The sequence below is a fragment of the Uloborus diversus genome, chromosome 10 (assembly GCF_026930045.1).
Source record: "Uloborus diversus isolate 005 chromosome 10, Udiv.v.3.1, whole genome shotgun sequence".
Lineage (NCBI taxonomy): Eukaryota > Metazoa > Arthropoda > Arachnida > Araneae > Uloboridae > Uloborus > Uloborus diversus.
In genome coordinates, this window is record NC_072740.1 from 56,557,129 (window position 1) to 56,573,957 (window position 16,829).

At 35.0% G+C, this 16,829-nt stretch overlaps 1 protein-coding gene across 1 annotated transcript in view; it reads left to right on the forward strand.

Annotated features, from left to right (window-relative positions):
- The window catches only part of LOC129231607 (protein phosphatase 1 regulatory subunit 12A-like), a 209,579-nt gene that overhangs the window by 103,789 nt on the left and 88,961 nt on the right, over positions 1-16,829 (forward strand). Inside the window, exons 15-16 of the mRNA XM_054865972.1 lie at positions 9,792-9,912; positions 15,773-15,873. Of these exons, the coding sequence (XP_054721947.1) occupies positions 9,792-9,912; positions 15,773-15,873 (222 nt within the window). The remainder of the gene's footprint in view (positions 1-9,791; positions 9,913-15,772; positions 15,874-16,829) is intronic.

The window sequence follows — 16,829 nt, forward strand, 5'->3', positions numbered from 1 at the left end:
GCCCATGACGTGACTACTTTAACGTGAACATGTGACGTCACGTACACACGCTTCGGGCTTGGCCACTGAAGATCACGATCAGGTAGCATTGAAGTGAAGATATGCTAATGAGATTCTGAATATAAGCAAAGCTGTTATCAGTTGATCTCTCTCTCACTTCTTGCACAGCCTAGACGCGTTGGCTCATGTCAGGCAAGCCAACTTGCTGTCTGTTCAGCAAGCTTAGGCTGTTACCTTTTTTTGTTTAATTGAAGTAGTATGACGTTTGTCCATTGAAGACTTCGTTCTTCATGAACGATAGTCGGGTCAATTGATAATACTTATTAGTCTAGGTCAACGGGGTATTTGCAATAATGATATACTTATCCTTATTTACTTTTTGTCAAAGCCATATACTTTGTTTTTTTATCTTTTAATAAATTAATTGATGTTTAATGAGCTATTCGTCTTCAATTATACTGATTCACGAACTCCAATTTCACTCTGCTAAATGTATTACGTTGTTTGGGCAAGAGTTAGTTCCAATCATACCTTCCCATCCAACAAGGGGTTATGGGCCCAGATTGCCTTTCCCCTGTAGAGTTCTTTGAAAGTGAATCAGTTGTAAATTTTTTTGAGAATAAAATTTTATTTTTTTTTCGAGCAAATACCGCTGTGCAAGAAAGTTTTATTCGGGGAGGCCGTAACAAGCGATGTGTAAGAAAATGGTGTTAGTCGTTTCCTTTACCGATGTTCTTCAGTCAAATTACGAAATTTCAAAGAGATCTCGGATGTTTGTGGAAAAGCTACACTAGTTGATATTTGAAGCGGAAATTTTTTGGAAGTGAACTCTTTTTCTACCTAATGGAACTGTAGGATTTTTTCATCCAAGACTCTTTTTATCGCGCATGCGAATTTAAAAGTCAAGATTTATAATGGCTACTTCTGGGGTTACCATAGAGCCACTTACGAATGAAAATTATACGGAATGGGCAATAAATGCCAAATTCCTTCTTATGGACAGGAATGCGTGGTCCATTGTAGATGGATCGGAAAAAGTACCCGTTATCAGCAAGGAAGCCGAAATCACCGCTAGAGATGTTCGCGATTACGAAATACGAAGAAGAGCCGCGCTGTCAATTATTTTTTTAAATATCAACCAAAGTTTAAAGAAAATCATTGAAAATATAGAAGATCCTGCGGAGTCATGGAAGAAATTAAAGGATCATTTCTTCCCTAATAATCGATGCGTTCAAATGCAAAATTTTAATCAATTAAATCAGTGCCATCTTGAAAAGGGCGAAAAATTAAATTTATTCGCCGCTCGCCTTCAACGAATTTTTGATAACATAAAATTAGCTTATCCAGAGTTTCCCGAGGATTACCTGACGTTTCACCTTCTCCAAAATTTACCTAGATCATATGACAATATTGTCCAGAACATTCTCACACGTCCTGCACCTGAGTTTAGATTCGATAAGGTTGTCATTGATCTGATAGTAGAAGAGGGTCGCCAGAACCTTAATATGGAGAAAGAAGCCAATACATATGCTTATATGACAAAGATTATCTGCCACTCGTGTGGCGAACAGGGCCACATTAAGCGTGTATGCCCAACCCGGAAAAAGTGTCATCCACCACGGAACCACCAAACGACTCAACGAGGTTATCCCCGAGAAGTCTCACCCCAGCAGAGGAGTGACAGACCCAATCGATGGAACCGAAGTAGAAACCGAAGTCGAGGTCGCCGATGGAATTCCAAAGGACGGAGACGGTCATTTTCCAACGACAGACGTGAGTACGAATTATATTTTGTCTCTGAAGCTAATTTAAGTCATTCAGGCACAGGGCGATCTAGGAACCTATTTACCTTTGATACAGCCGCCTCTCATCATTTTTCCTTTAGAAAGGACTGGTTCGTGAATTTTGAGAAAGTTCGGGATGTTCGTATGGCGGTAGCAGTAAAGGAGAAAACCTTTCCAATTGTCGGAAAAGGAGATGTTAAAGTTAATTTTGGTGAAAAAACTGTAATTTTACAAAATGTATTGTACTCTCCCCAATTACGTCGTAATATTTTATCTGGTACTAAATTTGACCAGGGAGGTGCAAAATTTGTAGGGGGAGGAGGTTTCGTGGAGGTATCTAGCCAAAAGGGTCCAATTTTTAAAGCAAAACTTGAAAATGGCATGTATATTGTTGAAACTGTGGATAGTGAAATCTCTGAGAATAATCATGTAGATAAGAATCCCATTCCTGAAAATAATTCAGTAGATTTGGAAACTTGGCATAAGCGATTTGCTCATGTGAACGTAGATTCTATCAGACAAACCGGTGATTTAAAATCCGTTAATGGTTTACCCAAATTTAAAAGTATAAAACTAAATTGTGACAATTGTAAAATCGGAAAGTTCAAACGCGTTAGTTTTAAGTCTATAGATAATATTCGGTCGAAACGACCGATTGAACTCCTTCACGCTGACGTTTGGGGACCATATAGTGTCAAGGGAAGGAATGGAGAAAGATATTATTTATCCATAATCGATGATTTTTCTCGGAGATGTTCACTTTATCCAATTTGTAATAAAAGCCTAGTTCCTGAAATTTTGAAGTACCATATTTTAAGAGCAGAAAACTTGATTGGTAAAAATGTAAAATTTGTAAGAACAGATAATGGGTCTGAGTTTGTAAACAATGAGTTTGATGATTTTTGTAAAGAAAAGGGCATAAAGCACGAATTAACTGTACCATTTACTCCGATGCAAAATGGAGTAGCGGAAGTCTTTAACAGGGTGGTAGCTAACGCAACTCGCGTAATACTTCAAGAAAGCGGATTACCACAAAATTTCTGGCCTGAAGCCATGTTATATTTTGTCTATACGTGGAATCGCGTCTGCCACAAAAACCAGAAAAAGACACCTTTTGAACTGTACGGAGGCAGAAAACCTTCGGCTCGTCATTTAAGAGCATTTGGCACAGTTGTATTCGTAGCTATACAAAAGAATTTAAGAAATAAACTCGATGCAAAAGCTCAAAAAGGAGTGTTGGTCGGTTATGCTTTTAAACGAAAAGGATATCGTATTTTTGTTCCTGAACTCAATAAAATTATAGAATCCATAGACGTGTCCTTCAAAGAAAACACTTTCTACAAAGATGAATTCGCGAACGTAAAAGAGAAAGAAAAAGTCACCCCAAATTGGCCTCTCACTCAAGTCGAAAGTTCTGACCTTGACGAGACGGCAGAAGAATCTGTTTTCAGTGAGGAGGGGGAAACTAGTCAAAGCGAATTACAATCAGAATCAGAAAGCGAAGTTGACGGGAAAAGTAAACCTTTAAAAAGTGTAACTTGGGTTAGAAAAGTTAGACCCAGGACGGATAGTTCTAGGAATGATATTTATTTTTTTGAGAAAGGGAAAAATACCAGATTAAGATCCATGCATGATGTTCACAAATATTGCAATTAACATAATATCGCGTATGATCCAAATATGTTTAGTTTCGTAGGTAAGGACCTATTTGAAGGTGAAATTTCCGCTAATAGACCAAAGGTAGATTTGAATTCTTCATGACTAGCGGAGGATATTAAAGTTCCGAGTACTTACAAACAGGCATTAAAATCAAAAGAATGGGATCAATGGAAGGCATCAATGAAAGAGGAATATGACGTGATGTTAAATCGCGAGGTGTGGAAATTGTCCGAATTGCCTGAAAATACGGTACCAATAGGATCGAGATGGGTTTATTCGGTAAAGAAAAATGAGGAAGGCCAGGTAGTACGTTTCAAAAGTAGATTATGTGCTCAAGGTCATACTCAGATCAGGGGCCTAAATTTTTGGGAGACCTACTCTCCGGTGGTCCAATTCGGCATAATTAAATTTTTTTTCGCACTATTAGTAGTATGTGAAAAATGGATGCATATTCAATGTGATATTAAATGCGCGTATTTGTATGCACCTTTAGAGGAAACCATATTTATGACACAACCCCCAGGTTTTGAAATTAAAGGTAAAGAACATTTATACTGTAAACTCAAAAGGGCTATATACGGCTTACATCAAAGTGGCCGTTTATGGTATTATGAAATGGAAAAAGTTCTGTGTAAAATTGGTTTTTCTAAATTTTCAAGTTGTAATTGTGTTTATTTCAATGAATATGTAATTTTACTTCTTTATGTCGACGACATTGTTTTATTTGGTAAAAATGAATGTTATATAAATAGCGCAATCAACATGTTGAATGAATACTTCGATCTAAAAGTATTAGGAAAAACACGCAAATTGCTAGGGGTAGATTTCTTAAACGAAGAAAATGATTTGTGTTTAAGTCAATTGGAATATATTCAGGAAATTTATGAACGTTTCGAAAATTTTAACATTCCTGTAGCATCTTTACCCATTAGCAAAGGAGTCATTTATTCAAATGTTGATTGTCCTAAAACTGATGATGAAGTAAAAGAAATGACAAAATATCCGTATAGAAATTTAGTAGGTTGCTTAGCATTTGTAGCAAATAGAACTCGTCCAGACATCGCATATGCAGTAAATATTTTTAGTCAATTCCAATCAAATCCTGGTATAATTCATTGGAATGGCCTTGTCAAATTACTCGGATATGTTTGGAAAACGAGAGATTTAAAACTAAAGTTACAATGCAGCAAAATTCAATTGATTACTTTCTCGGATTCTGACTTCGCGTCAAATCGAGACGATCGCACATCCTTAGGCGGACAAATTGTTTTTCTAGACAAATCGCCGATTGAATGGCGTACATTTAAACAGAAAAGTGTAAGCTTATCCACTATGGAGGCTGAATTTGTTGCAATGACAGAATCCGCTAAGGAATTGATGTGGTTTGATAGGGTATTAGATGAATGCATCGAAAATAAAGTAATCAAAAGATCTAAATTTAAATCTATTCTTTTTGTTGACAATCAAGCATCAATTGATTTTGTAAATTCACCTATTGAAAACCATAGAAGCAAACACATAGATGTGAAACTATTTTTTATTAGAGATCTAGTTTGTAAAAATGTTTTTGACATTAAATATATTCGAAGTAAGGAAAATTTGGCAGATATTTTCACGCAATCTCAAACCCGTTTTGAATTGCAAACATTTATTGAAAATATTTATTGTGAACAAAAATAACATTGTTTTTAAGAAAATTTTTTTTCCAAATTTTGAAAATGTTTTTTGTAACTCTTGAATATTCGTATTTGCACTTACATCATATGATATTTTTCATGTTAAATCTCTTACAAGGTGAACAATTTGATTGTTATCTTCGTTAAAAGTCAAGTAAAAGCCACTAGATCGTTTTCCAGTGGGGTAATTGATGAAGTGATTAGGGTTAATTAATTTTTGAACGGGAAAAATTGTAAAATTGTTAAAATTACTTTTTCGAAATATTTAATTTTTTTTTTATCTAACAAGTATAAAAATATTAAAACTGGAATTTTAAATGGTCACAACTTTAAGGGTCAAATTTTTAAAGGACCAAAAGTTTATGATAAATTGGAAAAAAAAAAACTTGAGTTTCTCTTAGCGATGCAGAATGCCTTATGAGAAGTTTAAAATAGAACTCAAACATAGTATATCAATTTTTTTTCAAAAATTCAATTTTATCATTGATCAATATTAGAAATCCTAGAGTTTTTTTTACAACGTATTACGTATGCTGATTTGAACAGTTACTTGTGTATTTTTTTTTTTTCATGTTTTTCAGACAAATGTGTACAAGGAACTTTCAATTGAGAAGAAATTTAAATTGATTTAACAAGATGAACCATCCTCGAACATGAACTGTTTTCTGATGTTGTGTTTCTCGGATGTTACGGATCTCCGGAATTCCTTTTGTTAATGTTGAAATAAGTGTTCTAATAATTGTTGTTGTTCTATTAACATTGTTATTGTGTTTTGTAAAAGGATATGGCTAAATTTTTAAAGATTGTTTAATTATACAGTTTAAATTTTTTTAGATTATCAAAATGATAATGGGGAGGCCTTGATAGACATAGTATGTCAATCTAAGTGAAGGTTTATTATCATTTTGTATGTTAGATAACATTTTACACATTTGCAGTTTTCATATCATTGTTCCTTAACGAACGCTAGAATCCGTGACGTAACTAGTCTTGGAATAGAGAACGGCACGTGTAGTGGGCGTTGCCCATGACGTGACTACTTTAACGTGAACATGTGACGTCACGTACACACGCTTCGGGCTTGGCCACTGAAGATCACGATCAGGTAGCATTGAAGTGAAGATATGCTAATGAGATTCTGAATATAAGCAAAGCTGTTATCAGTTGATCTCTCTCTCACTTCTTGCACAGCCTAGACGCGTTGGCTCATGTCAGGCAAGCCAACTTGCTGTCTGTTCAGCAAGCTTAGGCTGTTACCTTTTTTTGTTTAATTGAAGTAGTATGACGTTTGTCCATTGAAGACTTCGTTCTTCATGAACGATAGTCGGGTCAATTGATAATACTTATTAGTCTAGGTCAACGGGGTATTTGCAATAATGATATACTTATCCTTATTTACTTTTTGTCAAAGCCATATACTTTGTTTTTTTATCTTTTAATAAATTAATTGATGTTTAATGAGCTATTCGTCTTCAATTATACTGATTCACGAACTCCAATTTCACTCTGCTATATGTATTACGTTGTTTGGGCAAGAGTTAGTTCCAATCATACCTTCCCATCCAACAGTTCAATCGTTCTTTCCATTTTTAGTATGACAAGGGCGCGAAACAGGGGTCTCCTTAAAATGACGTCCTCACCGTTTCAGAGCTCGGAGGCGACTGAGGCATGGCTCGCTGGAAAGCTTAGGGTTCCCCCCACCACTTCCAAGCGGTCGCGCCGCTCGGTGGTGTACGGTCGTGTCACAATAAAATAAGGCTCATTACTTTCCGGACAAACCCTGTAAGTTGTGGTAAGAATAGTATAGTTTGGTGAGCATAGGCATGTGTTGTGGAGGAGTATATTCATAATGGGAGCACTCAACAAGAATTTCTCACTCAGTTTCAACCTAGTTGACATGATTATTGTTTGGCTAAAAAAATTTATACACATTGTGAATATATCTGAGCAGGATTTTTCTTATATTCTTATCAGAAAATCTCAGGGTAGCGGTATGTTAAAGTCCAAAACACTTTTGAGATTCCTGGATTGACTCTCACATGCATCACATTTTTCAGTGTTTTAGTGGTCTAGGATTAACCAGTTGTTCCTATTTTCAGCATAGCACCTATGGTTCTAAAGTTTGATACCCAAACATAATTTTGTCTATCTGGAACAAGATCATACCAGCCAAGTTGGAACTGAATTAGAAATGTTCGCTGATAAGTAATCACACAACCACCACAAACATGCTCCTCCACAACACAAGATGATGCTCACTGTGCCATATCATTGCTACAACTACAAATGGCACATATACTGCTTTCCATTGGTATGACTTCCAATACCGTATCTCAATCACAACTCATGATGCTCTCTTCCCATATCATGGAGGTTAATATGTCACATCCTGTATTTTAGCCTAAAACACCTTTTCTTTCTTAATTATATTTAAAAATAAAACTCAGCTTCACCCTAAATGATCATGATTGTTTAACCCATTGGCAGAGGCGCCATTGCAGAGGTGTTGGGCTAATAAGAGAGGAATCAATGCATTGATTTCTCTTATCGGCCTAAAGGCACTTCCCTGGTATACCCTCTGAACGATGCTGGCATCTCAACGTCGCACATATGCATTTTCAAAATGGAGCGACTTTTCGACAATAACTTTTTAAAACGATAATAGATGGCACTAAATAGCTTTAACTTTCATCACATTCCAGTCACATGACGTTTGACCTTCTTGTACAGGCATCAGTTTGTGTTTGAATCTTAGATAAGATAGATTTGTTTACTTCCTTGTTTTGCTCATTTTTATGTATTTTTTTCATTTGGAGGCTTTGGGGAACTGCAATAAAATTGATCAGTGCAGGGAGTGATAGTGAAATGATTCTAAGTGCATTATGAAGATGTTTTGAGACTTGTCAAATGGGGTTATAATTAGTTTTAATTCGTCAGCTTAAGTTTTTAATTAAAATTACATCATGTACAGATCATTAATGCTTTATTTCTTTTTTTTAAAAAAAACCCCATACACATGATGTTTGTTTTTGTGTGTATGTAATTTTTTATTGTTTGCATAGTTAAAATTTTAGTTCTTTGCTTTCTTTCACTCGCTTCTAATACTGACATATTCTTTATATTATTAAATGTTAAGTAGTTGTATATTGTTTATACAACTTAAACAATTTGGAGCCATTATATTGTGGTGCTGATTTCATATGAATTTTTTTTAATGAAGTTAAGCTTCACTGCTGAAAATGCTTGGGCCTGTAGTACCATTCCATTTTGAAACATTTGACACAGTAGCTGCGCTTTGTTTTTTGCAAGCTGGTCCTCAAAGGGTTTAGGATTTTACTAGATTGTCAGAATTACTTCTGACTTTTAGTCTGATAACACAAGCAAAATTTTAAGTTGCATTTCTTTAAGTTCAATTTTAACATTTTCAGTTGAAAAAGTTTAATTAAAAGTTACATGTGTAACATTTTTCTCACATAAAGCCTTTCTTTTTAAAATTTTACTCTAATAAATTATTTCAGTTATATATAAAATTATGGAAATATCTTTATTATTTTGTTAATTTGGTATGGATTTGTAACTTTCAGTATAGTTTATCTTTGCTATATTGTGGGACAAAAATGTTAACACTGGTTTTGGGAAAATGTTATTCAGTAGTACTTCTTAAAAAATAGTTTTTGTATTTGTAATTAGTATTATGTTTAGTGTATGTGAAAATATACACATACTTATTTTAATTTATTATTTTTTGGAATTAATTTTTATAGTCATTACATTAACATATATTTTGTCTTGATTATTGTTAGATATTTAGATTCACATTATTTTTTAGATGCTATGTGCACCACTTAATTGTTTTTTTAAATGGGTTGTATTGGTAAGGAAAAGTTCTTACAAAATTAATCTTCCTTTGCTATGATAATTCCAAAGCTGATACAAAAGTAGGATCTTACTTGCTACATAATGGTAAAATGTGGTCTAAAACAGCTGTTTCTCTGATAGAAGGTTGCTGCTTCAAAAACAGTTTTGATTTTCTACCTCAGTGAGTATAAATACCATAACGGAGCTTCTAAGTGAGGCTTTGGTATTTGATTCTAAGCTTTTAAAATCTGATGTGATTTAATTTCATTACCATTGCTGTGTGTTTTGTACATTATTTCAAACATTGAGAGCATACTTTTATTGCTGAAACATTCCATGCAGTTGATTATGGTCATACGTGGATAATGTTTGTTTCTCTGTCTATTTTTCATCAAACTTGTATTTCTATGCTGCTATAGTGAATGCTTCAGAACTTAGTTGGGGAGTTAACTTAATATTTGGAACTTAAACAATTGAGAATTGCAGTGAATTACTATGCAAATTATTGGAAAAAAAGTATATATTGTATAATTCATGTATCAGAACAGACATTTGTAAGATAAGAAAGTTTTTAAAATTTAGTGATAAATTATTCCCCCCCCCCATGATACTGTTCTATTTACTGGTGTAAAAAAATTCTTAAATGAACTCATTTTTGAAATATACCTTTCATGAGTTTTCTTTCTGTAAACAAAAATACATTTTTATATAATCGTTATATAATTTTTCAGAATGTGTAAAATATAGTTTTTACTTAACAAAATATATGTTTTCTGTGCAGAGAAATTTTCATTTTGTTCATATTTTTTCTCAGGAAACTGCAGAAAACCTTTCATCTAACCAAGAGAAATCGAGATCTGATTTAAGCACTGACTCTGCACCTTCTGTAACATTAGTACTTAAGCCAAAAACAGGAAGCTCACCTGAAGAAACAAGTTCGTATTATGTTTTTATTGTGCTCTTTACTCTGTGTGGTGACCGGAGCAGAATAGTCCCAACGTAGTCCATGCGTGTCGTAAGAGGCGACTAAAATGGATACCCAATCTAAGGTGTGAGGCACCGTGCTGATGGATGAATGGCATCTGAGTTGTATGATGTCTTAAACAGTCCCCTTGAGGAACTGGGTGAAACCTCGTTGTATTTAGCATTACACTCGTACAGGGTGGTTGTGCAGGTGTTGACCTTTTATCACCTCACAGTTCTCAGCTCCTGTGGAGTTGGAGGCTGGCTTGAATTAGAAAACCAGCAACCTTGCTGCTGGAGGAGGTGAGTGTGAGGGTCTGCAACCCACTGACTCTGCAGTAGGGAGTACTCAATTTGCACAAATATGCAGCAGGTGCTGGCGGGAGAGGAGGAGGCTGTTACAGGAGGCGAAAGCCACTGGGCCTGCTTTTCTGGAGAAGGTAGGAGAAACCAAACATCTTCGGATGGAGGTTTCAATTCCTTCCCCTGCACAAACTGCTGCATCTTTAAGAGTAAGGATAGGTCAACTACACTCCTATGCTCCCCAGTTCCCAGCTGCTATGAATCTGGATACTGACTTGATGGAGAGAACCAGCAACCTTGCTGCTGGAGGAAGTGAGGGTGCAGGTCTGCAACCCACCAACAAGAGGGGGTGAGGGTGCATGTCTGTGATCCCACTGACTCTGCAGTGGGGGGGGGCAGGGGGTACGTACTCATTTATGCCCAAAAATGCAACAGGAACAGGCAGGAGAAGGGAGGCAAAAGTCACTGGGCCAGCCATTCCTTTGAAGGTAGAAGAAACCAAACATCATCGATTGCAGGTTTCAGCTCTTTCTCCTGCACAAACTGCTGGATCTTAAAGAGCAAGGGCAGGTCAACCACAGTCCTATGCTCAAGCTGCGCATATGTTTAAGATGGCTGTTGTGAGAGAAACCTTCCCGTCGGAGAGGTTATCTCGCGATGACATTGAACACATTTAACTTGTCATTCTAAGGAGGACAGACCTGATTCTCTCTGAGGATCACATGCCAAAAATGCAATAGGCTTCTTAGCAAAAATAATATTAGGAAGGCTTTTGGTCTTACTGTTCTTTACACCTTAAAGTGGCACCTTGCTATAATGGGTGTCAGTAATGATCCAATTTGCAGAGTTACCTCTTTAAGGAGGAAACTATTACTCACACCCTGTGTGATTGTGAAGTGTTTTCTGATAGTCTTCATGATATTCCTATTAGGTGTTTGCTGAGTTTTGCTTCAGTTTCTGGTCTGTTTTAAGACTTCTGTTTGGGGACTAGTACAATAGACCTGGTCGCAGTGCTTGGTTCGGTTGAGCCCCCCTTTCATTCATTTCATAGTGCCCTTCTTTGTTTAGAACTAGTTAATAGCAATAAACTAGACTCAATGGTGCAACAGCTCATGGGGACCAATACCTACTGCTCCATCTCGGTTTTTGTGACCGAAGGCACAGGGTTGCACGGCAGATATTCCGGTTAGATGTCAGCCAAACAGGGAACCCCAGTATTTACTTCCCGAACACACTTGGGATTCATGTTATCCACCCATTGAAGACTGAATTAGCCAGGTTCAACCTGGTAATCAAACCCGGGTTTACAATGTACTAAATAATACCAGATCCAGTCATTTACAAACGCTTGGTTTCCTGACAACTCAATTGTATACAGTCGAATCCCGACTTACACGAGGGATGCATTCCAAGGTAAGTTGAAATTTTGCGTTGTAGATAAAGGTATGTATGCAAATTTTTTAAAAACATACCAAATTCTTTTAGACACTTGTAAACACCTATCAAACTGCTTTAAACCATTCCTCACCTTTACACTACAGTTTCTTACATAAAGAAACGAACTTTTACTGTATTTAAAAAGAAAAATATCTGCTTTATTGCACATAAAATACTGTGAAGATGCACAAAAGGAATGATTAATAGGAGGGAGAGACATAAAATAAATAAGTATGGAACATACATTATGTAGTAATAATAAAAGGTTGCACTATAATAGTACTGTACAGTAGATACAGTAATAATATTTATGAATTAAAAATGAAGATGATGATGATTTATGCACTATGATCAGATTGTTAATCTTATCTTATTTTTAAATACAGTTGCTTCACCTTTTCTTTTATAATGTTTCCATTCATAGTAACACCTCTCTTCCTGGTCTCTTTAATCCAAAATACTAGAGCAACTTACATTTTCATAATATTTACTTTGCTTAGACATTACTCTGCGAGTTTCAACATTGAAACTAAGTTCTGAATTTTTAGGGACATCTTTTTTCTTGATTTTAAATTGTACTTATGGAAGTTTCACTTATACTTATTGTTGTGCTGCTTTCAATGCATATTTTAGTTTTTCAAACACATAGAAAATCTCAACTTTTCTTTATTTGTCAGAAACTTTCTCTTTTTCTTTCCATCTTCATGAACTTTAGAAAAAAATAAATTAGAAATACTGAGTGGATTTATTTGATACACTAACAAAGCACTGTGTAGATTAGCATGGTGCGAAAACTTCCACTGTCAGGGATGCTAAAGGGATGCAAATCCATTCAGAAAATCAATATTTAGTAGCCAATGACAAAGGTGATATTCGTTCCAAAAATTTTCGTGTTGCGGGTGAAGAATTTGCGTTAGCTCTAAAATTCATTACCGGTGAAATAGTCGCGTTATTGCTATTTTGCGTAAGTTGAATCACATTGTAGCAGAATTTGACTGTAATTTAAAAGTTTAAAATTATTTATTTTAATCTAAAGCAGTCCAAGACTTTTATTGAAAAATTAATCAAGCATTCTTGCATCATTTTTTTGTTTCTTCATAATTCTCTGTTAAAGTGCAGTGTTTGATTATTTGCCATTGCTAATAACTTAAGACATGATTTTTTTCATGCAGTTTGTCTGTGATAAAAGTTCAGTTAGGAAAATAATGTATGACTTATAGGTCATTGGTGAAAAAGCTTATCAGTATAAGAACTTCAAACATTTAGCCTATGTTTCAGTTTGTTCGAGCCTCCTTGTCAGCTACTATTTTTTACACATTGTAACCCAAGATTTTCTTTTAAGCAACACAGTATTTCAAGTGCAATTTTTACCCTTCTGTAAAAAACACCTCACTGAAAAAATCATATTCTCAAAGGCAAAACTTTGTTCTTTCTACTGATGATAATAAAAATGGATAATTGATTGTGGTAGGATAGCCCATTAAAAACATATCATTTTTAATGCAGATGAATTTGGTAGCCACTTTGGTTGACAATATCTTTTACAGAATTAATATCTAAGCCCTGCAAATCTAAATTAATGAAAACAACCATTTGTTTATAGAAGAACAAAATATGAGCTTTTGAATGATCTTTGTTTAGAACTTCTGACAACCTAAAATCTGAATTAAAAGTTTCACCACCTAGTTTTTTTCAAGCATTTACTTGTGTGCTACTCATAAAGCTGATAAGCTTAAACATGCGAAATTTACAGAATGTGTTAACAACAAAAAGAAGCTTCAGAAGTTTTAGCCCTCCAGTACAAGTAAATTTTCTGCAAGCATAGCCCAAACATGGCAATTTGTTTCACAAAGTTATCCCAACATTTTGAAGCCTATTATTTTAGAGATTCTAGATCCTCAGGATTTTGTTAGTAGAAGTTTAAAGTTGCATGTATTAGTTTCAAAAGCTTTTTTTTTTTTATCAAAGTTTTAGATGATCAAGTTTTGTTTGGATTGAGTTTTTTTGAGCAATCACGATTGCTTATTGTTCTCATTTGACCGTCTTTGATGTTCCGTGCCTTTTTCAACCACCACCGCCACCTGCAGGCGCGGCTGCGTCCTCCAGTAGCCGCTCCTGGTCGGTGCCGTCCATGTCCTCGACACACGCACGCTCATACACATACGCACTCACGCACATACACACACACACGCCAACGTGCATACACACAGGTCTACGCACACACAAAAGCCTACACATACACAACTTATAAACACGTCTCCGTTCAACAGGATGGTAGACTTGGAGGGATAAGAGCCGTGTCTAGAAACAAGTGAGTAGAGTAGTAACCAATGAGTAGGGTCCTGTCGCAATTCGTGATTGCGAAAAACATAATTTGAATTGAAAATTTAAGAATTCAAATTATTATTATTTTTTTTTACTGTTATTACCTTTTCAGAATCACGAGAATGATAGCATATTTGTTTAATTTCTTTTAAATTTGTATGACATCCAATGTGTGATTAAGCTTCATATGGTTTAGACTATTGATAATTTGCTTCTCAACCACCAATAGAACCTTTTATTGACAAGAAGTTGACCTTATTTTATAACCAAAGTGCTGATATTGTAAAAACTCAAACTGAAATAAGCTATTAAGAGTTTTTTTTTTTACGATTGGGAAGAAAAACAGAAAATAGTGTTTCTCATTGAGGGAGATGACCTTCTTGAAGTGCAGTGGTTGCTAGATATTAACTTTGTATATTTAATACAAATATAATAATCATTTGGAGTTTACATCCCAGTTTTGTGTTTCACATTCCTTCAGCTATTTTGTGTTTACCAATGGACATCAACTTGCTGAAAGTTTATTCCTAAAACATACCGTAAATGTGCAGAGGTTTTTAATTCAGAGAAGCACATGAGCTGATGTGTTAGAAATTCACAGCCAATCTATTAAAAGAGTTCATTTTATCATTTATATAAAGAAAGTTCAATTTAATGTCACCTCATGCAGCCTCATATAAGAGGGATTCACTTGGTAAGCACTAGTATTTGCCAATGAACTCCACTACAAGTTTGAAGTTAGTTGTTTCTCTTGTTCAGCATATTGCCACCAACCCACTTACAAAATCCAGGTTATCTAAACAGTGCCTCTTTGATGTTGGAATAATACCTGGTCTTAATTTTTTTCTCTGTCAGCTGGTGTTCAGAATTGTTTGTTACTCTAAAATAACTCTTCTCAGAAGAGACTTTTGCCATAATGTTTGTCTCTTCCGTCTCAAAATGCATTATGCCATTGTAAATCTTGCTAAGAAATTCATAGATATTATGTACCCCTTTTGAGTGGATTGGAAAATAAGTCACTTTTAGGAAGATGGCAGACTACTGTAAATTGATGTGCATTATATATACTTATCACATTCATGTGCTAGCTGTGTTCTCAATAGACAATCTTTTTATTGGATAATAATCTAAGACCTTCCTCACTTTAATGTTATCCAGCTGGTTTCTTCTTTCCAGGCTGCAATTGAAAATTGCATTTTTACTGAGCACCTTTTAAACTACCTCTATTCCTTTTTTTTCCAATTGCAATAGGCATTCGACTAATGCTGGTAAACTCTTAAGGTTTTCTCATATGTATGATTAAAATTTCCTTACATTTTACATTACTACAGAACTGTATGCTTCTGGTTCTTTATTAAATATTGCATGGTTATGCTTTTTATACCAGTGCATTCATGAGTTTATGAAGTTGCTTGCATTGTTTGTGTAGTTAATTGCTTTAATTCCATACAAGTTTCATTTTATTTTTTGAAATTGTTACAAAAAATTAATATAAAATATATAACTGGTAGTGTTTTTAATGTATCTGCTTTGAACTCCATGGCAAAGTTAATTTGAAAGTGACATAAATCAATAAAATATGAGTACAGTATCTATTTACACCTAAATAAGAAAACTTATGAATGTCCTTTTTTTTTTTTAATTTGAACAATGCTGTAACGTGAGAAAGTTAAAATAAATTCAGTTCTGACTAACAGTTTTGAAATGTTTAATTTGATCTTTATAATATTTTCAACTAAGTTTATGCATTTTATTCTTAAAATTTAGGTCCATCTGAAAGCAGGACATCTTTAGGAACTCAGGCAGCTATCCAAAGAAGACGGCGGCCAAAGAGGCGATCTACTGGTGTTGTTTATCTTGATAGTGATGTAAGTATTTCATATAATTTTATTTACTGTCTGACCAAGCATGCTGATATTTTTTTTTAAGAATTAAGAAAGGTTGTTGAAGGCCACTATCAGTTACGCACATTGATGTAAGATTCAATACGTCATCGTTTTAAATTCTCTTCATGGAGGTGGGAGAACCATCCCCAAGAGAAAGAAAAAAATTGCATTCCTATTTAATACTGTCATGTACAAGGAAGTCATATGAAAACAAGACAAACTGTAACAATCATGGTGCGGGAGCTGGTAAAAAAGTTAGTAGTGCTAAACAGTACATTGAGAATTATGAATAAGCTGCAATTGTTCATTACTGTGCTATTTGTCTGACACTCTCAAACTGAGGTCAGTGAGTTGTGTGTACATCCAACATCCCTACGGAGGTTAGGAAAGAAGGATAGTAAGGTGAAGAACATTTTATGACTGAAATATGTGTCAGTAACCGATATTCATGGTCTGGTGTGTGGCAAATACATACACTCATGTGTTTGAGTGGAGTAAACCAATCAGGGGTGGCCTGGTGGAAGATCACTGCAACCTCAAAAATTTTCTAGCTCAGCTAAGTTGACTAACGATTTGGCAGATTTGGAGATATTACAACATTGTAATTTGATTTTTTTATGCTTCTTTAATTTTTTTTTATTGATTTTCATTCTCATTTGAAGTAATGTATGTACAGCATGTGTGCATGCTCAACATAAGGTGAAATATGGAATTTCATTTGATAAATGTAAAATCCCCCCTTCCTCCCTGCAGTTTTAGTTTGGGGTGTCCCTGTACACAATTTCAAGGAAGTCTGGTGTTACTGAAAGATGTCAATCAGCCCTAAGAGACTCAACATCCTTACCTTTTCTTTTACTGCTGTCATTCAAACAGTCCAGAGCTCTCCAAGTGATTTCCATGTTTTAAAAGCTCTGAAGAAAGATATTTAAGGCAGTCAA